Below are 26,699 nucleotides of genomic sequence, written 5' to 3' on the forward strand. Positions count from 1 at the left end.
TGATGAGATGCACTACACATACACTAAGTGCTAGTCTTAATGGGAAAGGCCGATATCCTCATTAGTGGCGTAACCCTTCGACTAGGAACACGTTTAACAGTTATAATACTTAAGTAAATATCTCACGATCCTAATGATCAATTACTAGTACTTGTAATAACTGTAAGGACTATATCTATGCTTGTGACAAAGGGACAAAGATATAGAATCCCAAGGTGTTTTATCATTGATACGAATAAAGGTTTGTTTATTACATTAATAAATATGAAAGACCACAGCCACACGTTGGCTTGTTGGTCACCTACTCTAACAAAAATAACCCTAGGGTTGCAAATATTTCACAAAAATAGGATTAGGGTTTCGGGGCAAAACCTTTTTTTTTTATATATAAAGATATCTAATTCCACACATTTTATTTAATTTTTAAACTTTTCAAGTATTTATTTAATTATTTATTTATAAAAGTAAACGATATTTCAATTTAACCGTAGAAGCCTCATCCAAATAGAATTCTGAATCACAACAAACTCCAATGTTTAGGAAACGGGAAAGAATAAGCTTGTTGTTAGGGTTTAGTTTGGTTTTATTTTACAGTAATTCGATTGTTGGTTTAGTTTTGTGGTTATGCTATCTTTTATCGTTCCTTTATTGTTAAATGTATGAATCAATGTTTACAGAGTTCACAAACATGGAATGAAGTTAATTGTGGTTTTTACAAACATTGTGGTTTTTAATAGTAGGTTTACAACAACAATTGAGAATATTCCGGCGGCGGAATTATCCCCAGCTGAAACTAACAGTACCCAAGTAGTGATTCCGATGCGGCCGCATGGTAATTACGCAACGAAACCGTACCCTCCTGGATACCGGTTCGCGCCGAAAGACGTAGAGCTGATTGTCGATTATCTGAGGAAGCGGATTCGAGACGAGCATATACCCGTACCGGAAATCAGCGACGTCAATCTTTATCAGGCCAATCCTCAGACAGTAGGAGGTTTGTTTCTCTCTTTTTTAGTGTTTTTTTTTTTAGGATTTTTTTTAGGGTTTTTCAACTGTTTTTTGTAGTATCCGTGTGTGTGACGAAACGCAGAAATCGATATATTCTTGATATATTTAACACGTGCTGAAATGTACTTACTGTTTTCCTTTTTTTCTTTTACTTTTTTAAAGTTGAAAATTTAGATGTGTTTTTTTTTTGGGTTTTTCAACTGTTTTTCGTAGTATCCATCAGTGTGACGAAACGCAGAATCGATATATTCTTGATATATTTAATACTTGCTAAAATGTTCAACTGTTTTCTTTTTTTTTCTTTTTTTTTCTATTGAAAATTTAGAGTCTTGTTTTTTTTTTTCTTTACGTGGATTCTACATGATGAGTTACTATGGTTTCACACGTGTGTAAAAATAGAGTCGGATTTATCATTGAAGATGAAGATTTAACACGTGTTAAAATTCATATTTATTTTTTATTTTTTATTTTTTTTGGTTGAGATTTTAGATTTTAGATTCAACAAATTTGAATTTATTTTTTAAATTGAGATTTGAAAATACAGTCTATCATTGAAGATTTAACATGTGTTGTTTTATTATTATTATTATTTTGTATTATTTGGTTGAGATTTTAGATTCTGTGGGTATTGAGTTCATTCACATGATATCTTGTATAGATACTTTATATGTGTGAAGAACACATCTGAAATATTCTTAAAGATTTAACTTAACACATGCAAATTTAATTATATCTATTTTTTTCCCTTCTTTTTATTTTTTTTCGTTTTGGATAGCTATCTATCCTAAACTTGGAGAAAATGAGTGGTATTATTTTACACCGAGGGACCGAAAGTACAAAAACGGGTCCCGCCCTAGTCGATCTGCAGGCACCGGTTATTGGAAAGCAACCGGTTCCGATAAATCTATTTGTTCTTCCGACGACAAAATTGCTGGTTACAAGAAATCGCTAGTCTTCTACGAAGGAAAACCGCCAGCTGGCACCAAGACTAATTGGATCATGCATGAATACAGATCTAACGAACCCTCTCGAGCTCGACCTAGAACCGACAAACTTGACATGAGGGTTTTATTTTATTTTCTTTTTTTTTTTCAATTTTCTTCACTATATATATTTAAAATCATTTATTTAATTTTATTTATTTTTTGGTGTGCAGTTGGACGATTTTGTGCTGTGCCGTGTGTACGAAAAAACGGGTGAATCGGCCGACAATCCGGTCAAGGAAAAGAGTAAAGCTCGTCGTGCGAATAAAGAAGCTGTTGCGCAAGAAGTTGTTGTTGAAGAAGCTAACGATAAAAAAGACGAGCAGCCACAACCCGAAGAAGTAGCTGCCTCGGATTTGCGCGTTGATAATACTAGCGGTGATGCGGCGGCACCTCTAAACGAGAACTATCGTTTCGATCCCGAACTATTCATTGCCAATTTCGATGTGTCTTCCAAAGAATATCAATTTCCGGAATTCGAACTAGTATTTTCAGATGAGGTTGACTTGAACCTTGATTGGCTGCAACTTCCTAACAGCCCTGATTTTAATTCTCAGCAGTTGCCTTGTCACGATATTTACGACGGGTCTCGTTTTTATTCTTTTGGCAGTGATTTGAGCTCTACTTTTAATCGGAGCATGCCAAATAAGCGGAATTTGGACAGCATGCAAAACAATGGAATTCCGGAGAGCATGCAAAACAATGGAAATCCGGGCATCATGCAAAATAATTGGAATCCGGGCAACATGCAAAACAATGGAATTCCGGAGAGCATGCAAAACAATGGAATTCCGGGCATCATGCAAAATAATTGGAATCCGGGGAGCATGCAAAACAATGGGATTCCGGGCATCATGCAAAATAATTGGAATCTGGGTTGCATGCAAAATAATTGGAATCCGGGCAGCATGCAAAACAATTGGAATCCGGGCAGCATGCAAAACAATTGGAATCAGGGCAGCATGCAAAATATTCAAAATCCGGGCAGCATGCAAAATATTCCGAATCCGGACAGCATGCCAAATATTCAGAATCCGGGCAGCATGCCAAATATTCAGAATCCGGGCAGCAATCAAAATCCCTATTACATGCCAAACGATCATCGGGCGGCTTCTGCTGCTTACTATTTTCGACAACATGGGGGGCATAACTTTGGCATGCATGCGCATAATACGAGGAATGTTGCCCCTCAGTTGCCGAATATTTACGGAGAAAACCTAAACGGGAAAAATATTCAACATGGTCACTCAAGCAGCGGGGGCAACAACTTTGTTCCCCCGCCGGGGGTTGGTTCGACAACTTACAACACTGATTATCATCCGAGGAAGAAAGCTCGATCTAATAGTGTTGTCACAACATTATTTGCTTTGTATATCAAAATTTAGAAAATATGTCAAAAATATAAAAAGATAAAACATATTTTAATAATCTGTCTATCTTCTTACACATATATAGTACATTGGACCACACATCCCTATATCAGAGGAGATTAAAGTTTTGAATCTAACTTAAATTCTTCATACACATAGGCAATTATAGTTATAACTGTATATATGGACCATTCCACCACCCCTCTCTCTCTCTCTCTCTCTCTCTCTTTTTTTGTTTATTTATTTTGCCCTGTAAAAGTGAACAGAAAAAGTAAGGCTAGAAAATTAGTAAAACACAAAAAACTGGCGTATGTGGCTTTTCGTCTGTATTTGTTTGTTCAAACAGTGACATGTATATATGATCACAATTAAAATAATTTTTTTTTTTTTTTATCTATAGTCTACTGCTATTATATAACATAAACTCGTATATTCAATTGGTCTGACTCTGATAACATGTTGAATGACAAAATAAGTTTGTTGCCGTTGTAAATGTATTTACTACAATATATATCGTAGCGAAAAGAAATACTCTTTTGCAACAAAACAAGTTGTTGTCTTACATGAAATTCGTTGTGAAATATATATAATACTGTTCACAACAATATATTTCGTTGCCTATGAAATTCAAATGCAACAAAAACATCTTGTTGCAAAAATGTTAATCTTTAGCCACAAATACTATATTTCGTTGCTAAAATATAACCATTGGCAACGAAACTAATTTCGTCGATATAGAAATCGTTGCCTATTTTACATTTTCTTGTAGTGAACATATATCTTAGTGCAATTGTTTATGCGCTTAATTAACATATGGCATGCAGGTAGTTGACGTGTTCTGAAGTCTATAAATACATGCATGTCCACAAAGCAAGTTTTTATCACAGATTTTAAAAGAGAAAATGAGAGCAAAAAAAAAAAGATATACTAGAGTTATTTCAATATCTCTTTTAGAGTATGTTGTATGAACTCATCTCGAGTACATAACTTATAAAATCCGTTAATTTGTGCTGAAGGCTAGACTTGATTGTACGAAGAATATGTGTAAGATACATTCATAAAAGGTAAGATCATTTATTTTATTTTTATTTTATTTTTTTTATCCTAATAATATTGTTTATATATGTATATTTCACATTTTAAAGGAGTTCACAAGTATTTACTTGTGGATATTAAATCCGATGTTTTACGATTACTCCGTTGTATGTTATGTTTAGAGGTATCATACTTCACATAAATTCTCTATTTTAATTATTTACTAAGAATTCAGGGCTATTGATTATTCCTTTTTTTATATATCATTTATTTATTCTATGGTCTTACAAAACGACAATTACTTAAATACGTTCATATCGCCGAAGAAGTCAAGGGGTCAACAGGTCAAGTTTTACTACAATTACTTGAAATGCGTTTGGGTAACATCCTTTTCTAGTTGGGTACGGCTTCGACTATTCCCGAAACCCGCCAATTAATTAACCATAGACATATTTTAGTGAATGGGCGTATAATAGATATACCAAGTTATCGCTGCAAACCCCGTGATATTATCTCGGCGAAGGATGAACAAAAATCCATGTATTACTATATCTTTGTACTTTTTTATCAATTTTTTTTCTAAATTGTGTAAGTTTAAAAAATTATTTCTTATAAGATGCCTACGTATTTTCATTTTTATAAATTTTCTAAATTCTTTTAATTATTTTTTTCAATTTTATTTTCTTACATTTCTTGCAATCAATACATTTTTGTTTGTATTTGACTTCTATGTTGTATTTCAACATTAACATTTTCTGTTGAATTTAATATGACCTTATTTTGAAATGAATTTGTTTAGTGGCAAACCGAAAACGACCAACTCAAAGAAAATTGCTATGAAATTTAAATACAGTAGAAGCTCGATATATTAATACTCGATAAATTAATAACCTCGTTAAAATTATAGTTTCTTCCAGTCTCGACTCGATATATTAATACTCGATAAATTAATAACCTCGTTAAAGTAACAGTTTCTTCTGATATCGACTCGATAAAAGCCTACTAAATCATTAATTCGATAATTAAATATTTCGCTAAATAAATAGAATTCTGTTAATCCCGACTGTATTAATTAGAGATTTAACTGTAATCTCGTTTTTCTAATGTATATAAAGCATTCGCTTATTAACTTATTATAAAATCTCCGATTCTTGGTCAAGATACCGTGGAATCTAAGTTGTTACTAACCACTAGTATTTCTCCACGTGCGATGCACGAGGTGATATTGCAAAGAGTAAAAACAATAATAACTTCAACACGTGACATTAAAATGAGTATATTTGAAGAAAATATTAAGCGAAAAGTCATGTATGATTTGAAGAGGAAAACAAAGTTACAAAAATATCATCACCGATTTCGTAGAAACATAAAAAGTTTAATTTTTTTTTTTACAACGACGTCATTGACAAAAAAAGGGGAATAACAAATAGAGTTAAGAAAAATTAATAATTAAAAAAAATAGTTACAAAGATGTAAGAGAAATAAAAATTACAATTGAATAACAAAGAATGTTTAAAAAAAATTAAAAATAAAGAAATAGAGAAATTTGAAAATTCAAAAATAAAGAATGTGTAAACTGCGGTAATAAAGAAATTCGGAAATGAAAACATGAAAAAGTACTGAAAATCGAGTATTAGTGAAAACACGAAAACTTAAAAGGTGTAGAGACACCTGAGGAGAACGGCAAGATTCATAGACTAAGTGCTTGAAATGTTCTTTGTGGCAAAATTGTATGGGTCGTCTAAAAAATCGTTAACACGTTTAAACTATTAGGAAAAAAAAAAGGCAATAAGTTAGCAAATTAAACAATAAATTAGCAAAGTAAAGTGCTATTGCGTATTGTTTGGGCAAATCTTACTGTGTGCGAGATTTTTTAATGCTTTTTTCACTGCCGAAATCTTTCAATTATTGTAGAAATAACAAACTGATTCAGTTGCATGTCTGACAATTAAAATCATAAAACAATTAAAATGTAAAACCTATAGAATTTGAGACCATTGTATGAGAGTAAGAAAAACACATCAAATCTTATATAAACAAATAGTTATTCGGACATCGATCATAACGTAATCCTGGTTTCTATCGAGCAGAGTCTAAACTTCTACACAATCTTTCATAGTAACAAAACGTAGTGTATGAATCATATGCACTTAACACAAAATAAAACTGTGTAAGATAAATAACACGAAAAATAAATGACCGTATGAGACCATATTGAGGAAATTTATGTTAGAAAACAAATATTAGAAAGAATATTCATAACTCAATAATAAAATAATCATGGAAAATAAAACCACCCCAGGGATAAGTGATGTAGATATGTTATACATAACATAAAACACATTGGTTGTGTTTGGTAAGCTTTTGGGCTTCCATTTCCATTTTATTGTGGAGAAAGATGTTTTGGGAGAAGAATTTGAAAATAAAATAAAGTTTGTTTGTGTTTTGAGAGGAGACTAGCAAGTCAAATCATGTCTAAAAGGTGTTGGAAAAGGGTATTTTGAAAGAAAAATTTGAAGGATAAAGTGATTTTAGTTTGTAATTTAGTGAAGGCAGCTTTCACTGTAGCAGTCAAATCATGTCTGTTAGAGAGAGAAAATTTTGAATTCTTTTTGGGGAAAGTTTTTGAAACTATTTCAGAAAGGTAATTTTATTTTGGGGAAAGAATGAAAACACAGCTGCTTAAGAATATTCCTGTCAAATACCTAACAAGTAATATGAAGTTAATAAGAGCCATACTTTAAGATTATATAGCAACACCTGCTTTAAGATTATTTACTGTACCCAAAAGAAACGGATTAATTACTCCACAATTAAATGCTTATACATCTTAAAGAATAAATAAAGATACTCCAAATTTCTTTTCACATAAAAACGAATGAATTATAATCATTTGGTTAACTGAAGCATAACACATGAAAAGGCAAATATAATTACTTGACAACTACTTACATATATCATTATATGTAAGATCAATTATCACTTAATATGATAGTTTTGTAGGTATGACTTTTAAATACCAAAAAAAAAAAAAAAAAAAAAAAAAAAAAAGATGAAACTTTGGCAATTCTAATTACCAAAATATACCATAGATAAACAACAAAGAAAGTAAACATTCAAGAGGATTGTAATGCATCGAAACAACAAAAACCCAATAACTCAGTGCATAAATGTCATCAAATTAGAAAATTTACCAAAATATACCATAGATAAACATGAGGCGTATAGCAGGCATTGCAAAAAAAAAATTATCAACAAACGGAAGGGAAATCTGTATGGCCATTATATTAGAGCAGAGACAGATGATCGATGAAGCACGGAGTTGTGGGAAGAATTTCACAAATATTTATGGAAGAATCAACTGGGAATATGTAGAAACTGACGGGAGAAAAACAAAACAAAATATATTGACTTGCAAGTAAACGGACAAAAAATGTTGGGTTTCGGGCACGCGTACGCAGCGGAAAACAAAAATTTTATGCGAATTAAACGAGTTTAAATCACATAAGCACATGCCCGACAAATTAAAATCAATTAATTGCGTACCTTTGCGCTTCCAGCGAAATTAAATAACAACATATATGCTAATTAATTTAACCGAATTTAAATCAATTAACATTCTCGCGTTTAAACCAAATAACATGCTTGCAATGATTTAAAACGATTACACATAATCACATAAAATCATACGAAAGCAAACATGAATATATATAGCGTTTAAACGAAACAAAAACTTCGAGTTCGTGTGTTTACCTTTTGAAGCGTGAGGCAGGAGCGCTAAGCAAGTCGAGATTGCTACGGAAACCAATCCGTACAATCGGGGCAGCAGCGGTGCAGCGGCAGCGGCGGTGAGACGGCCACGGCGGCGCGTGAATCTCACGCGCGGTCTTCCGGGGCGGCGCGTGGGGCAGCGTGCGGCTTCGGCTCGTGCGCTGCTCCTCGATTCTTCGATCTTCGGTCTTCCTCCTCTCGAATTTCACCTCGTATACTTTGATATACTAAACACGTGGCACTAGACACGTAATAGTTAGAAAAACGGAAGAAAAAGAGAAGGAAAAAGCTACCGAAACAATCGGCCGATGAGATGTACTCCCCCTGCAATATAGATACCACGTTTCTTCACCCATCTTTATCTTCTATCAGAGTGTCCCATCACGGGGCATGTTACAGCGCAGCGGAATTGGGTGAATGCCGTGACAGACTTCCGTCTCAACCTTCCTTGTGGACACACGTCATCCAATAAACAAAGCAAATAAATCAAAACCCAAAATCGGACACTAAGTATATCTAGTGACCCGCTCTGATGCCAATTGTTGAATTTTGAATGCCTATGGATATCTACTCTTCTGTTGAGACAGACTACGTGTTACGACATTAGGAGTGGCAACAGTATTCTTGTGTTATCACAGTAATTAACCTACTAAAAGCAGAATAAAAAACACAAGAATTTAATGTGGTTCGGATACAAACGTACCCTACATCCACGAGGACTTGCAAAACTAGTTCAGATTTATGTGTACATTAATAAGACTTAATAAAACACTAAAGACTCCCTCTTTATGTGATACGCCGTTCTTGCACACGACTCAAACTTGTTGATAATCAAAGCAATTCCTCCTCCGCACTCTTGGACTTCCTCCAATGTTGAACTCCCTTCAAACGGCGGATCGACCTCTCCCGAGATCTTTTAAGCACTTCTCCCGAAACGCCGATCTTCTTTATGGCCTGGTAGAAGAAACCTGTTATGTTGCCACACCTGCCGTGCAGACAGGGCTGCAGCACGGGCTGCACCCTTCAAAGCCTTTATGCTGGGATTTTTCTTTGTAAAGCTCCATCGGACTCATATGAGGTTGAGGGCCTTATATAGGCACGAAATCCACCACCCTAAACCTAACTTGAGCCCTAAGAAATCGATTAACTAGGTAATAGAATCCTAGTCGATTTCTACTTCTATTCTAGATAAATACAAAAGATACCTAACTAGAATACAATACATGGAAATAAATCTAAGTCCTAATAACAATATTACAAAAATAGGACTCTAATTAATTCCAAAGTAAACATGGAAAACAAATCTTTGCCAATCTTTAATTTCCACGTATGGCGGATTTCTTCAATCTTCACTAACAGAAATCTCGTGCCAACAGAGTCGAACCTAATGTTCCAACTTTGGGATGCTTGTTTCAATCCATAAATGGATCGTTGGAGCTTGCAAACCTTTTGCTCACTTCCAGAAGATATGAAGCCTTCCGGCTGCGCCATGTAAATTTCTTCCTCAATATCTCCATTAAGGAAGGCGGTCTTCACATCCATTTGCCATATGTCGTAGTCGTACCACGCAGCTATGGCCAGCAAAATCCTAATGGACTTCAGCATCGTGACTGGCGAAAAGGTTTCCTCATAGTCAACACCTTGCCTTTGAGTGTATCCTTTCGCTACCAATCTAGCTTTATAGGTCGACACCTTTCCATCCACTCCAATTTTCTTCTTCTAGATCCACTTGCAGCCAATAGGAACAATTCCTTTAGGTGGATCTACCAAGGTCCACACCTTGTTGGAGTACATGGAGTCCATTTCGGATTTCATGGCAGTTAGCCAATGTCCCATGTCCGCATCCGATACGGCCTCATTGTATGTTCTTGGATCACGTCCAAGATCAATATGATCTTCATCATTTTCGAGCAATGCAGTGCCATTCTTACTCGCCCAATTCCACCAAAGCTTGGAGACCCGGGTAACTTTACGATTCCAGCCGCTATCGGAGGTAAGTTCTTTGCAAGATCTCTCATAGATTTAGGTGGGAGCATTAATCTCATGCCTTTCTCGGTTTTTCAAGATTTGGGATTAGGAGATATAAAATTGGTATCTGTGACTTTACAGTTAGCCGATAGATCGCTCATATACCCAAAAGGAATAGTAGAGGATGTTTTAGTTAAAGTAGATAAATTCATGTTTCCTGCAGATTTTGTAGTTCTTGATATGGAAGAAGATAAAGAAATTCCCTTGATTTTGGGAAGACCTTTTTTGAGAACGGGTAGAACTATAATTGATGTGTATAATGGAATTTTATCTATGTCTTTGGGGGATGAAACGATTAAATTTGATGTTTTCCGTACAATGAAACACCCTCAAGAGGGTGATGAATGCTTTGCTTTTGATGTGTTAGATCAATTGAATTTTGATTTTGTTGAACCTTTAATTGCGGATCCGTTGGAAGCATCTTTGAGTGTAGGAACATCAGTTGAGGAAGAAGCAGTGACGGAACAATTATGTTGGTTGGATTCGGCAAAGCCGCTGTCAAGACCACGCTTTGAGAGTTTGGAAACGGAGATCCCGTTATCTGTCACTTTTAAGCCTTCAGTGATCGAACCTCCGAAACTTGAGCTTAAAGTTTTACCATCTCATTTAAAATATATGTATCTTGGAGCTCATGAGACCTTACATGTTATTATTTCTTCATCTTTGACAGGTCTACAGGAAAAGAGACTTTTGGAGGTCTTGCGAGAACACAAGCTAGCACTAGGATGGACAATTGCCGATATCAAGGGCATAAGTCCAACTTTTTGCATTCACAATATCATATTGGAGGAGAGCCATAAATCTTCGGTGGAATAACAGAGGCGATTGAACCCCATCATGAAGGAAGTTGTGAAGAAAGAAATCATCAAGTGGTTAGACGCAGGTATTATTTTTCCTATTTCCGATAGTGCGTGGGTTAGTCCGGTACAATGTGTACCCAAGAAGGGGGGAATGACTGTTATAAAAAACGAAAAAAATGAATTAATCCCTTCTAGGACAGTAACGGGTTGGCGAATTTTCATGGATTATAGAAAATTGAATAAAGCCACTCGAAAAGATCACTTCCCGTTGCCCTTTATTGATCAAATGCTTGATAGGCTAGCTTGTCAAGAATTTTATTGCTTTTTAATGGGTATTCCGGTTATAACCAAATTGCCATAGCTCCCGAGGATCAAGACAAAATCACTTTTACTTGTCCTTTTGGTACTTTTGCTTTTAGACGTATGCCTTTTGCTTTATGCAATGCTCCTGCTACTTTTCAACGTTGTATGATGGCTATTTTTACGGACATGGTTGAATGTGGTCTTGAAATTTTTATGGATGATTTTTCTGTGTTCGGTGATACGTATGACACTTGTCTCGAAATACTGGCTAAGGTTCTTCGCATGTGTGAAGAGACAAATTTGGTGCTCAACTGGGAAAAGTGCCACTTTATGGTGCAAGAGGGGATCGTGCTAGGACACAAGGTGTCAAAGAAGGGGTTAGAAGTCGATCGAGCAAAAATCGAGACAATCGAGAAATTACCGCCACCAATTTCCGTAAAGGGGATTCGAAGTTTCTTAGGACATGCGGGATTCTATAAGCGGTTCATCAAGGATTTTTCCAAGGTTGCAAAACCATTGTGCAATTTGTTGGAGAAGGACGTCAAATTTGACTTCAATGACGAATGCCTCAAAGCCTTCGACGACTTGAAAACAAGGTTAGTAACTTCTCCTATTATTGTTGTGCCCGATTGGAATGAACCTTTTGAGCTTATGTGTGATGCCAGCGATTTTGCGGTAGGTGCCGTGTTGGGTCAAAGAAAGAATAAAATTTTTCATTCAATTTACTATGCTAGTAAAACCCTAAACGATGCACAGTTGAATTATACCACGACTGAAAAAGAGTTGCTAGCAGTTGTTTTTGCATTCGAAAAATTTAGATCATATCTTATAGGCACCAAAGTCATTGTCTTCACGGATCACACGGCTTTAAAATATTTGATAGAAAAGAAAGAGGCAAAACCTAGACTTATTATGTGGGTGTTATTGTTGCAAGAGTTCGATTTGGAAATTCGTGATCGTAAGGGTAGCGAGAACCAAGTAGCCGATCATTTATCTAGGCTAGAAACGGAATTCAAAGATCCAATTTGCATTAATGAAAATTTTCCGGATGAACAATTGCTTGTTATTAATAATCAAGAAGTGCCATGGTATGCGGATTTTGTGAATTATTTAGTTAACCATGTACTTCCACCCGAGCTTACTTTTCATCAACGAAAAAAGTTTTTACACGATGTGAATTTCTACTTTTGGGAAGAACCCTTTTTGTTTAGACAATGCAGCGATTTAGTCATTCAAAGATGTGTACCGGAAAGCGAGCAAGGAGATATACTTTTTCACTGCCATGGCTCGGATTATGCGGGGCATTATGGAGGTGAGCGCACGGCGAGAAAGGTGCTTCAATCAGGTTTCTTTTGGCCAACTTTGTTTAAAGATTGCTATAATTTTGTTTCAAGTTGTGATAGATGCCAGCGAGATGGTAATATTTCTAGGAGGCACGAACTCCCATTAAATACAATGATCGAAGTAGAGCCTTTCGATGTATGGGAAATAGTTTTATGGGGCCCTGTGTCCCATCATTCAATAACCTATACATCTTAGTGGCCGTCGATTATATATCTAAATGGGTTGAGGCGGCCGCCTTTCCTACTAATGATTTTGCAGTGGTTTGTGCTTTCTTAAAAAGATAGATTTTCACTCGCTTTGGAATGCCACGAGCAATTATTAGTGATGGAGGCACTCACTTTTGTAATAAACAATTCGAAGCACTCTTGGCCAAGTATGGTGTAAAGCACAAAGTCGCATTGGCCTACCACCCTCAGACGAACGGGCAAGCCGAGGTCACAAATCGTGAAATCAAAAACATCCTCGAAAAGGTTGTGAGTCCTACCCGGAAGGATTGGTCGAGAAAATTAGATGATGCACTTTGGGCATATCGTACAGCTTACAAAACCCCACTTGGGATGACACCGTTTCGATTGATTTATGGCAAGGCGTGTCATCTACCAGTTGAATTGGAGCACAATGCGTTTTGGGCAATTAAGAAGCTGAATTTCGATATTGAAGCGTGCAAGGAGAAACAAATGCTGCAACTCAACGAGCTCGATGAATTGAGATTGAATGCGTATGAAAGCAATCGTGTATACAAAGAGAAAACCAAGCGTTGGCACGATAATAAGATATTGCATCGAGAATTTCAAAAGGGGCAATTGGTTCTCCTCTACAACTCCCGTCTAAAGTTGTTTCCGGGAAAACTCAAGTCAAGATGGTCCGGACCGTTTACCATACTCGAAGTATTTCCGCACGGCGCAGTCGAATTATTGGATCCCGAGAGCGAAAAATCGTTCATGGTCAATGGACAACGCCTCAAGCATTATCATGGAGGGGAATTGAATCGCCAAGTGACTTCGGTCACGTTAGCTTGAACAAAGAAGCAGACAAAGTCCGGCTGAAGACTGTAAACTTAGCGCTTCTCGGGAGGCAACCCAAGATTTCTTTTTTCTTGTTTTATTTTTTTATGTTATTTTAATTTTTTTTAGTTTTTGTTTTTTTTCATAAAAAAAAAAAAAAAAAAAAAGTTTCAGGGGCACTAATAAGAAGTTTTTATTTTTTAGGGGCCTAATTGCAATTATGCACACGGCCGTGCAAGAAAAAGGCAGGAATCTCACACGGCCGTGTGAGATTTCGGGGAAGCTACTGCCCAAAATCGCAATTTGGCGCGGCCGTGCGGATTTAAGGCTTAAATCTCGCACGGCCGTCCGAGAGTCCAAAGGGCTACTGCCCAAAACCGGTAATTGGCGCGGCCGTGCGGATTTCAGGCTTAAATCCCGCACGGCCGTCCGAAAAAAAAAGGGGCAGCTTTAAATAGAATTTTTCACACCCCAATCTTCACGAATCCAAAACCCCTCTCTCTCATACTTCGAACCCTAGCTCTCTCTTTTCAAAATTTTCGATTTTCTTTGACAAATTTCACCAGAAATTCACCAACTACACACACATAATACTTAATCTTGGTGGTTTGTTGTTGATTTGCGCAGGGAGGATTCAAGAAAGTTGCAAATTTCTCCACAAACCCACTCCACCACGAACGCCCACAAGGTGTTCGACGAATTGCCCAAGTCAAGTTTGGGGGGAATTTTGCACATCAATTCACATCTAATCCCTTCCACACGCATTCTCAAATCATGGGGAAACGAGGACGTGACGGGGAGGGCACCTCACAAGGCGAAAGCACTTCAAAGAGCAAGGGGAAGGGCAAGAAAACCGATCAAATTCCAACACCCGACGACGATGCTTTTTGTGTCGAAGGGGCCAGTGCTCGTTTTGAGAAGCAAAAAGTGAAGAAACTTGTGACGGAGCGTGCCTATGAGATCACCCTTCCACAATTTGCACCGTTGCACCAAGAATTCCTACGACGAGGGTGGCAAGCATTATTGGAAATGGAAGGGTCGATCAACTTATCGTTAGTCCGCGAGTTCTACGCCAACACCCGTATCCTCCTAACAACGGATCGGAAATCGAGCACGGTTCGAGGCAAGCGGGTCGATTGGTGTGCCCAAGCAATCAACTCCTTCTATCACCTCCGCCAGCACCATTCAATTGGGAGCAAATGCAACTCGCGGTTACAAGAGATCAAATCGCCGAGGTGTTGTGCAATGGACCCCCAATTTGGTCCGACCTCTCAACCGAAGAGGCATACGAGTTGGAGTGGAAATGCATCCACCAAATAGGCAAGGCGTGCCTTACGTTCATTTGTGCCAACCTCATTCCCACCCGCTCGTGGACTCACGTGGATCCCGAACGGTGCGCTCTTGCCTACTACATTCTCAAGGGCACACCGATCAACATAGGCGAAATCATATCCAACCGATTTTGGACCTCCATGGTCAACAACTCCAAGGGGTTTTATTTCCCTTGCCTAGTTACCGGCTTATGCAAAAAGGCGAAGGTCCCAATCAAAACGACGGACATTCTCACACCGATTCGGAAGCCGATGAGTAACCTTGCGGCCCGAAAATACAAAGCACCCATCCAAGATGGCGAGCAACCCGTCGATAACCAACCAATAGCTCCACCCGAGGGTCCAAGCACAAGTTCGGACCGCCTTTTTCAAAGAAGAATGGAGCGAGAGTTGGTGATCATGAGAAATCGGCTTGCCACGGTGGAGCACAAGGTGAGCACGATCGAATCCCTCCAACGGTGGTCAGGAAAGATGCTCCAAGCCATTGTGCGCCATTTGGCATGCGGCAATCCCGAGTGCGCCAAACCGGCTCCGTTGCCCGCACCGATTCATGAGCCGGTACCCGAGCTTTCGGATGACGAGGAGGATGGTGATGCTCATGCGCAAGGTGGAGTTGGTGAGCAACCCGACGATGGTCCCGACGCTTAAAAACAGGTGTTTTCTATCCTTAAACTTCGGGCGAATCACATTGAGGGCAATGTGAATTTTAAGTTTGGGGGTGGTTAACTGTTTTCTTTTATGTGCGCCTACTTTTTGTGTTTTATTTTTTTTTAGTTCGCATGCTTTAGTTTTTGTTTTAGTTGTCGTTTTATTATTTCCGTTTTATTATTTGCTTCGGAAAAAAAAAAAAAAATATTGTTCGATGCATCGATGAATTATGATGATGGGAGATGGTCAATGTTTGATGATGAGATTACTTGTTTTATGTTGATAAGGAATAGATATTTGTTTAGCTTTCGATTCAACGGAACGTAGAAGTGAATTATTGCTAGGAATCACACCTTATGCATTGCTTTGGTTGAAGATTTTGCATTTTAAATTTGGAGTTTATTTGTGCTAAATCATGTTTTGTTCGGTTTTAAATCTCACCTTAGGACATTTATGATACGAAGTGTTGGGTAGTAAGTGATTTAGGATATGATTTGGGCCTTCTTTGAACCGTTTGAGCCTTTCAAGCCTACCCTTTTTGTCGAATTTATCCTTAGAACCTTGATTTGAGCCTCGGAGAAAAGGTGTTCTTTCTTTTAGCCAATATGTAGAAGGTAGAAAAGTGGAGATTTTTGAATAATTATCCCTTGGAGGTCGATCGAAAATTCTTATAAGATCTTTCTTCTTCTTCGATAAAAAAAAAAAAAAAAAAAAAAAAACATATAGATATATATGTGCATCTTTATATATATATCTAAATCCTTCGATAAAAAGAAGAAAAAAAAGGCAAAAGTGTAGATGTTTGAAATGTTGAGAATCGAGTTTATTTAAGTCCTTAGAGGTGAATTCAGTGTTTCAAACGCCTATCTTTCAAATTTTGGCGTAATCACCTCAATTCAAGAAAATTAGCCACACATACCCATATTACCTACCTCGGACCAAAGAGCCTAACAATTGAAAGCCACAAAGTCCCAATGATCCCAATAGCTTAATATTCAATATTAGTTGAGTAGAATAATTTGGTGAGTATTTGGAGTCAAATATATGCATGTAAGTATAAATTCTTTCTATCTTTAACTTGCAAATATTGGATACTTGAAGCAATTGTATGATTTGTGGTTTTTTGTAATAGTGAGTGACTAAGTGCCGTTGAATGTTAAGCTTGCGAATACTTAGGAATTATCATCATAATTGCAAGTTCTGAAAACGCGAAGTTGACCAATCGATCTATGTAATGAGATGTATAGTCGTTTTTGTGCTCATTAATTGATTTTACTTGAGGACAAGCAAAAGTTCAAGTTTGGGGGTGTGTTAAGTGTATATTTTTACACTTAATTGTACCTTTTAATTGGAGCTTTTGGTGTGTTTTGACGATAATTGGTGCTTAAAATGGTTATTATTTGTATTTTAGGTGCAAATTGAAGAATTGGCAACTTATGGGGTGAAAACTGCAAATTCGGAGAAAAAGTGGGCCAAAAGTGAAAATATCGAAACTCTGAAGAATTGAAGACCGGACGGCCGTCCGGATTTTAAAGCTTATTCTCGCACGGCCGTCCGGGTGGTCGAGGTGGCGCAGTGAAGGAAGTTTAATTACACAAGGAAACCCGCCCTATTATATTTTTGCACCCTATTTAAAGGCCAAAAGCACACAATTAGATTTATCTTTGATCTTTAGTTTTTATCTTTCATCTTTCTACACGCAATTTAGGAACGGAGCAACGAAGACGAAGACTTGACGAATCTTCTTCATAGTTCTCCCTTTATTTTTATTTTTCGATTTTCATGAACTTTCGTATTTTTATTATGTTTTCCGTAGCGAACACGAGTAGCTAAGTTTTTATTCTAGGATTTTATTGGAACCCTATGTGGTAATTCGAACCTATTTTTCTACTTTTATGCAAGTTTAATTCTTCGATTATTTCTTCTATCTTGATCTTATTTAGCGCATGAACGTAGCTAATTTATGTTGCTATTAGTTATTGTTAAAATTGATTGACAGATCGTCTTAATAATTAGAACAGGGATAGAAGAGCCTTCGAGTAGTTTTCACCGGATGAGTGTGTTAATTGCATGTATTATCGTAGACATACAGATAATACCTTAGGTAGCCGTATACGAGACTTGTTATTTAATGCTTTATTTATACTAGGTTTGCATAGACATATAGTGAATCTTTTATGAATAATAGGCTTATAATACAGCGACAGCTGGTTATGAGTAATTTCGTGTCTTGGGTTAATAATCGGGAATCGTAACTTGCATGATAGGAGATTAATTGGGTGAAGAATTATCGCATAGGGGGAAGATAAAATCCTAGATCCGTTTTATATTGATATTTTCTCGTGTTTAATTGCTTTCTTAATTAGTTTAATTTATTTAGTTAATTAATTTGACAACCCTGCGTAGGCTGGATAAAAATCATAATTGTTAAGATTTGGTACTTAGGATTAGGTAAATTGCGTATTCCCTGTGGGATCGACATCCGACTCTCACGAGTTGGTACTTGTTTGCGATACGTACACTTGCGTGTTGGTATTTAGCACCCAACAGTAGAGATTTAAAAAAATTGTGTATAATTAACATTTTATCATCCTTATAAAAAAATTAATGCATTAAACCCTCGAGAACTTAAAATTCTGGCTCTGCTTGTGTGCATAACAAAGTTTTTACATCTATGAGAATTGATTATAAATAAAATATTAAGCACAAGCTCTGATAACGCATACATATGGTGTACATAGATTATATTTATATCTTATATTCAAGCCAATAACATGTAATATGATGAAATTGATTATAATAATCTTTTATTTACCGCCCTAGTTATCAAAGCCATTTTTCAATTGAATTCAACAATAACATTTCATAACATAGGATGAACAAATCTATGTGTGCAAACCAAGCAGAAGAAATAAAAATCAAATCCAACAACTCCTAAATATATATGTAAGGTTTCAATGAAATTTTAGCTCAAACGATTAACTACTCCTGTAAAACATAAGAAAAACTATAATATGATTAGACACTATAATTTGAGTAATAACAATTATTTTCATATGGTTAAGAAAACGCAGGTACATGGGTGCTTTTTAAATTATAGTTTAAAGCAACTTATTTTAAGAGAAGCAAAAGCAAAAGCTTATTTTGCAAACACCTAAAAACAGATTATATGCAGAAAAAAGTTCATAATCTATTTATAAAAGCATTTGCAAAACACCACCGAACTCACTAACCTATTATCTTAGTGCTTGTTTATGCACTTAACATATACATGCAGTTAGTTGATGTGTTCTGAAGTCTATAAATACATGCATGTCCACAAAGCAAGTTTTTTTCACGGATTTTAAAAGAGAAAATGAGAGCATGATGAGAGAAAAGAAAGATATACTAGAGTTATTTCAATATCTCTTGTAGAGTCTTTTGTATTAACTCATTTCGAGTACATAAGTTTTAAAACCTGTAATTAGTTTGTGTTGAAGGCTAGACTTGATTGTACGAAGGATCTGTGTAAGATACATTCATAATAGGGAAGATCATTTACTTTTTTTTCTTTTTTTTCCTTATAATATTGTTTATATAATTATATTTCACATTTATGAAGGGAGTTCGCAAGTATTTACTTGTGGATATTAAATTCGATGTTTTTACATTTAATCTGTTGTATGTTATATTTAGTGGTATCATACTTCGGAAAAATTCTCTATTTTAATTATTTACTAAGAACTCGGGGCTATTGATTATTCCCTTTTTATATATCATTTATTTATCTTCTATGGTCTTACAAAACGACAATTACTTAATACGTTCATATCGCCGGAGAAGCTAAGGGGTCAACAGGTCAAGTTTTACTACAATTACTTGAAATGCGTTTGGATAACAGCCTTTTTCGGTTGGGTATGGCTTCGACTATTCCCGCCACCCGTCAATTAATCAACCATAGACATATTTTAGTGAATGGGCGTACAGTAGATATACCAAGTTATCGCTACAAACCCCGAGATATTATCTCGGCGAAGGATGAACAAAAATCCATGTATTACTATGACTTTGTACGTTTTTATCAATTTTTTTTTTCTAAATTGTGTAAGTTTAAAAAATTATTTCTTATAAGATGCCTACGTATTTTTCATTTTTATAAATTTTCTAAATTCTTTTAATTATTGTTTTCAATTTTGTTTTCTTAGATTTCTTGAAATCAATACATTTTTGTTTGTATTTGACTTGTGTGTTCTATTTCACCATTAACACTTTCTGTTGAATTTAATATGACCTTATTTTGAAATGAATTTGTTTCGTGGCAAACCGAAAACAACCAACTCAAAGAACATTGTTATGAAATTTAAATACAGTAGAAGTTCGATATATTAATACTCGATAAATTAATAATCTTGTTAAAATAACAGTTTCTTCCAATCTCGACTCGATATATTAATACTCGATAAATTAATAACCTCATTAAAATAACAGTTTCTTCTGATACCGACTCGGTAAAAACCTACAAAATCATTAATTCGATAATTAAATATTTCACTAAATAAATAGAATTCTGTTAATCCCGACTGTATTAATTTGTAGAGATTTAATTGTAATCTCTCGTTTTTCCAATGTATATAAAGCATTCGCTTATTAACATATTATAAACAATCTCCGATTCTTGGTCTAGATACCGTGGAATCTAAGTTGTTACTAACCACTAGTATTTATCCCCGTGCGATGCACGGGGTGATATTGCAAAGAGTAAAAACAATAATAACTTCAACACGTGACATTAAAATGAGTATATTTGAAGAAAATATTAAGCGAAAAGTCATGTATGATTTGAAGAGGAAAACAAAGTTACAAAAATATCATCACCGATTTCGTAGAAACATAAAAAGTTTAATTTTTTTTAACAATGACGTCATTGACAAAAAAAGAGGAATAACAAATAGAGTTATGAAAATTTAATAATTAAAAAAAAATTAGTTACAAAGATGTAAGAGAAATAAAAATTACACAATTGAATATCAAAAAATGTTTAAAAAAAAATTAAAAATAAAGAAATAGAGAAATTTGAAAATTAAAAAATAAAGAATGTGTAAACTGCGGCAATAAAGAAATTCGGAAATGAAAACATGAAAAAGTACTGAAAATCGAGTATTAGTGAAAACACGAAAACTTGAAAGGTGTAGAGACACCTGAGGAGAACGGCAAGATTCATAGACTAAGTGCTTGAAATGTTCTTTGTGGCAAAATTGTATGGGTCGTCTAACAAATCGTTAACACGTTTAAACTATTAGGGAAAAAAAAGGCAATAAGTTAGCAAATTAAACAATAAATTAGCAAAGTAAAGTGCTATTGAGTATTGTTTGGGCAAATCTTACTGTGTGCGAGATTTTTTAATACTTTTTTCACTGCCGAAATCTTTCAATTATTGTAGAAATAACAAACTGATTCAGTTGCATGTCTGACAATTAAAATCATAAAACAATTAAAATGTAAAACGTATAGAATTTGAGACCATTGTATGAGAGTAAGAAAAACACATCAAATCTTATATAAACAAATAGTTATTCGGACATCGATCATAACGTAATCCTGGTTTCTATCGAGCACATTCTAAACTTCTACACAATCTTTCATAGTAACAAAACGTAGTGTATGAATCATATGCACTTAACACAAAATAAAACTGCGTAAGATAAATAACACAAAAAATAAATGACTGTATGAGACCATATTGAGGAAACTTATGTTAGAAAATAAATATTATAAAGAATATTCATAACTCATAATAAAATAATCATGGAAAATAAAACCACCCCAGGGATAAGTGATGTAGATATGTTATACAGAACATAAAACTCTTTGGCTGTGTTTGGTAAGCTTTTGGGCTTCCATTTCCATTTTATTCTGGAGAAAGATGTTTTGGTAGAAGAATTTGAAAATAAAAGAAAGTTTGTTTATGTTTTCACAGGAGACAATTTATACTGTAGCAAGTCAAATCATGTCTAAAGGGTGTTGGAAAAGGGTATTTTGAAAGAAAAATTTGAAGGATAAAGTGATTTTAGTTTGTAATTTAGTGAAGACAGTTTTCACTGTAGCAGTCAAATCATATCTGTTAGAGAGAGAAAATTTTGAATTATTTGTGGGGAAAGTTTTTGAAAATATTTCAGAAAGGTAATTTTATTTTAGGGGAAGAATGAAAACACAACTGCTTAAGAATATTCCTGTCAAATACCTAGCAATTCCAAATAACTTTGATGAACCCACTCTATGCATAGTATCTATCTGAAGATATAATTAATTTATCAAGGAATACAAATCTATAAAAAAAAAAAAAGTGACATAAAATTGGAGAACTTTCACCTCCCAGGACAATTCCTGATTAATATATGGATGTAGTAAAGAACTACTCACTGCGGTTCTACGTACTCTCTTCATAATATATGTCGTATGTCTTCTTCATCGCAATTATTTAATGCACCCAAAAGAAACAGATTAATAACTCCACAATTAAATGCTTATACATCTTAAAGAATAAATAAAGATACTCCAAATTTCTTTTCACATAAAAACGAATGAATTATAATCATTTGGTTAAGTACTGAAGCATAACACATGAAAAGGCAAATATAATTACTTGACAACTACTTACATATATCATTATATGTAAGTAGTATATATGTGTGTGTATATATATATATATATATATATATATATATATATATATATATATATATATATATATATATATATATATATATATATACAAAACATCAGCCAAGAAACCTGGTAGCTAAAAAAAATCATCGTGCTTAAGGCTGGATAAGATCAAAATGTGCAAAACCATATGAAACAATAGTGCTTATGGACAAACCAATCATATAACACGATTTCCACATATGGGGTGGGTTATTATGCAAAAAAAAAAATTATCAACAAGCGGAAGGGAAATCTCTATGGCCATTATATTAGAGCAGAGACAGATGATCGATGAAGCACGGAGTTGTGGGAAGAATTTCACAAATATTTATGGAAAAATCAACTGGGAATATATAGAAAACTGACGGGAGAAAAACAAAACAAAATATATTGACTTGCAAATAAACGGACAAAAATAACCCTAGGGTTGCAAATATTTCACAAAAATAGGATTAGGGTTTCGGGGGCAAAACCTTTCTTTTATATATAAAGAGGTATTTAATTCTACACATTTTATTTAGTTTTTAAACATTTCAAGTATTTATTTAATTATTTATTTATAAAAGTAAACGATATTTCAATTTAACCGTAGAAGCCTCATCCAAATAGAATTCCGAATCACAACAAACTCCAATGTTTAGGAAACTGGAGAGAATAAGCTTGTTGTTAGGGTTTAGTTTGATTTTATTTTACAGTAATTTTCATGTTTGAAGTTTTTGGATTCGATTGTTGGTTTGGTTTCGTGGTTATGCTATCTTTTATCGTTCCTTTATTGTTTTGAATGTATGAATCAATGTTTACAGAGTTCACAAACATGGAATGAAGTTAATTGTGGTTTTTACAAACATTGTGGATTTTATGAGTACGTTTACAACAACAATTGAGAATATTCCGGCGGCGGAATTATCCCCAGCTGAAACTAACAGTACTCAAGTAGTGATTCCGATGCGGCCACATGGTAATTACGCAACGAAACCCTACCCGCCTGGATACCGGTTCGCGCCGAAAGACATAGAGCTGATTGTCGATTATCTGAGGAAGCGGATCCGAGACGAGCATAAACCCGTACCGAAAATAAGCGACGTCAATCTTTACCAGGCCAATCCTCAGACACTGGGAGGTTTGTTTCTCTCTTTTTTAGTGTTTTTTTTTTAGGATTTTTTTTAGGGTTTTTCAACTGTTTTTTGTAGTATCCGTCTGTGTGACGAAACGCAGAAATCGATATATTCTTGATATATTTAACACGTGCTGAAATGTACTTACTGTTTTCCTTTTTTTCTTTTACTTTTTTGAAGTTGAAAATTTAGATGTGTTTTTTTTTAGGGTTTTTCAACTGTTTTTCGTAGTATCTGTCAGTGTAACGAAATGCAAAATCGATATATTCTTGATATATTTAATACTTGCTAAAATGTTCTACTGTTTTTTTTTTTTTTTTTTTTTAAATTGAAAATTTAGAGTCTTGGTTGTTTTTCTTTACGTGGATTCTACATGATGAGTTACTATGGTTTCACACGTGTGTAAAAATAGAGTCGAATTTATCATTGAAGATGAAGATTTAACACGTGTTAAAATTCATATTTATTTTTCATTTTTTTTTTGGTTGAGATTTTAGATTTTAGATTCAACAAATTTGAATTTTTTTTTAAAATTGAGATTTGAAAATACAGTCTATCATTGAAGATTTAACATGTGTTGAGTTATTATTATTTTATTATTATTATTATTTTGTATTATTTGGTTGAGATTTTAGATTATGTGGGTATTGAGTTCATTCATTCACATAATATCTTGTATAGATACTTTATATGTGTGAAGAACACATCTGAAATATTCTTGAAGATTTAACTTAACACATGCAAATTTAATTATATCTATTTTTTTCCCTTCTTTTTATTTTTTTTTATTTTTGGATAGCTATCTATCCTAAACTTGGAGAAAATGAGTGGTATTATTTTACACCGAGGGACCGAAAGTACAAAAACGGGTCCCGCCCTAGTCGATCTACAAGCATCGGTTATTGGAAAGCAACCGGTTCCGATAAATCTATTTGTTCTTCCGACGGCAAAATTGCTGGTTACAAGAATTAATCGCTAGTCTTCTACGAAGGAAAACCGCCAATACGAGTAACACAACTATCCCATAAAACTTCTTCATATTGATATATTGAAGCTAAAATTGGCACATTTTCTCAAATAATTGAAGCCAATATTTATAGTTAAGAATAGGGTTAAAGAATTGACCAAAGTATAAAGCCATGTTTAGAGTTGTGTCAAATGGACTAAGTATATACATTGAATATAATATCAATTAGAGATTTAGAATGAATTAATTACATGAACAAGGAGATATGTAATATTATATTTTTATTTCAACTTTTTTTTTTATCTATAATTAATTTTGTCAATGTTGTATTTCTATTTTCCTTGCCTAAAAATCTCAATTTAATTATGTAGATTTATGGATAATTAATGTAAAACATATTAACACTATGGAAGAGTAAAACTACCGATCAAATTGTAATAAATTATGTTTTAACCATAAGTCAAATGTTTTTCTTTTCACAAAGCATGTTTGTTGAGTTTACTACACAAGATTAGAATTTCATAAATATAGATACATGTTTAATTTATTGCATGTAAAGAAAAAAATGTCAGAAATAAAAATTTGTTGGGAGATTATTATCAGAAAAAAAAAATAGAAAAAAAAAAGTTGATTTGTATTTTCATCATCTTCCACCTATATGTTGTAAGAAGTAAATTCCGGTTTGTTTGATACTACATCCGGTGAAATATACCGGGTGATTATTAACCGTTAATCTGCACACAATCACACACACACTCGTATGTAAGGTTAGTGGGAATTTATTTCACCATATCAATGATTAATATAATTACCCGGTATATTTCAACAGGTGTAGCATCTCAAAGATCGTAAATTTCCAATTTAGCAAGTGTTAATATTACGTTTACAACCGGAACACTAACTTAATTATAATCGGCCATCACAATAAATTACGATCCTAATAAGCATAACTAGTGGCAGAGCCAGCATATTGACAGAAGGGGCCATGGCCTCGAACAATTCTCGAAATTCTATTTTTTTATGTAGAGATTTTAAAAAATTGTGTATAATTAACATTTTATCATCCTTATAAAAAATTTAATGCATTAAACCCTCGAGAACTTAAAATTCTGGCTCTGCTTGTGTGCATAACAAAGTTTTTACATCTATGAGAATTGATTATAAATAAAATATTAAGCACAAGCTCTGATAACGCATACATATGGTGTACATAGATTATATTTATATCTTATATTCATGCCAATGACATGTAATATGATGAAATTGATTATAATAATCTTTTATTTACCGCCCTAGTTATCAAAGCCATTTTTCAATTGAATTCAACAATAACATTTCATAACATATGATGAACAAATCTATGTATGCAAATCAAGCAGAAGAAATAAAAATCAAATCCAACAACTCCTAAATATATATGTAAGGTTTCAATGAAATTTTAGCTCAAACGATTAACTACTCCTGTAAAACATAAGAAAAACTATAATATGATTAGACACTATAATTTGAGTAATAACAATTCTTTTCGTATGGTTAAGAAAACGCAGGTACATGGGTGCTTTTTAAATTATAGTTTAAAGCAACTTATTTTAAGAGAAGCAAGTGCAAAAGCTTATTTTGCAAACAGCTAAAAACAAATTATATGCAGAAAAAAGTTCATAATCTATTTATAAAAGCATTTGCAAACACCACCGAACTCACTAACCTATTATCTTAGTGCTTGTTTATGCGCTTAACATATACATGCAGGTAGTTGATGTGTTCTGAAGTCTATAAATACATGCATGTCCACAAAGCAAGTTTTCTTCACGGATTTTAAAAGAGAAAATGAGAGCATTTTGAGAGAAAAGAAAGATGTACTAGAGTTAATTCAATATCTCTTGTAGAGTCTGTTGTATTAACTCATCTCGAGTACATAAGTTTTAAAACCTGTAATTACTTTGTGTTGAAGGCTAGACTTGATTGTACGAAGGATCTGTGTAAGATACATTCATAATAGGGAAGATCATTTACTTTTTTTTCTTTTTTTTTCCTTATAATATTGTTTATATAAGTATATTTCACATTTATGAAGGGAGTTCGCAAGTATTTACTTGTGGATATTAAATTCGATGTTTTTTACGATTAATCCGTTGTATGTTATATTTAAAGGTATCATACTTCGCATAAATTCTCTATTTTAATTATTTACTAAGAACTCGGGGCTATTGATTATTCCTCTTTTTATATATCATTTATTTATCTTCTATGGTCTTACAAAACGACAATTACTTAATACGTTCATATCGCCGGAGAAGCTAAGGGGTCA

The 26,699-nt window shown here is 34.3% G+C and overlaps 1 protein-coding gene and 1 pseudogene across 1 annotated transcript; both read left to right on the forward strand.

Moving 5' to 3' along the window:
- The first annotated feature begins 693 nt into the window (after positions 1-693).
- LOC148767701 (uncharacterized) lies at positions 694-12,837 on the forward strand (annotated as a pseudogene).
- Positions 12,838-23,254: 10,417 nt separating this feature from the next.
- LOC148767702 (NAC transcription factor 47-like) lies at positions 23,255-24,396 on the forward strand. Its single transcript, XM_088824758.1, has 2 exons — positions 23,255-23,429; positions 24,224-24,396. Exons 1-2 carry the CDS (start codon positions 23,255-23,257, stop codon positions 24,394-24,396), a joined length of 348 nt encoding a protein of 115 aa, XP_088680884.1.
- The last annotated feature ends 2,303 nt before the right edge of the window (positions 24,397-26,699 follow it).

Source organism: Erythranthe guttata, chromosome 10 (assembly GCF_056151865.1).
Source record: "Erythranthe guttata isolate IM_541 chromosome 10, IM_541, whole genome shotgun sequence".
NCBI classification, from domain to species: domain Eukaryota; kingdom Viridiplantae; phylum Streptophyta; class Magnoliopsida; order Lamiales; family Phrymaceae; genus Erythranthe; species Erythranthe guttata.

What these genes read in the sequence shown, in the direction of transcription:
- LOC148767702 (XM_088824758.1), top strand. Translation starts at nt 23,255, where the DNA reads ATGCGGCCACATGGTAATTACGCAACGAAACCCTACCCGCCTGGATAC. An exon ending in CAATCCTCAGACACTGGGAG is followed by an intron (nt 23,430 to 24,223) that starts GTTTGTTTCTCT and finishes ATTTTTGGATAG; the next exon opens with CTATCTATCCTAAACTTGGA.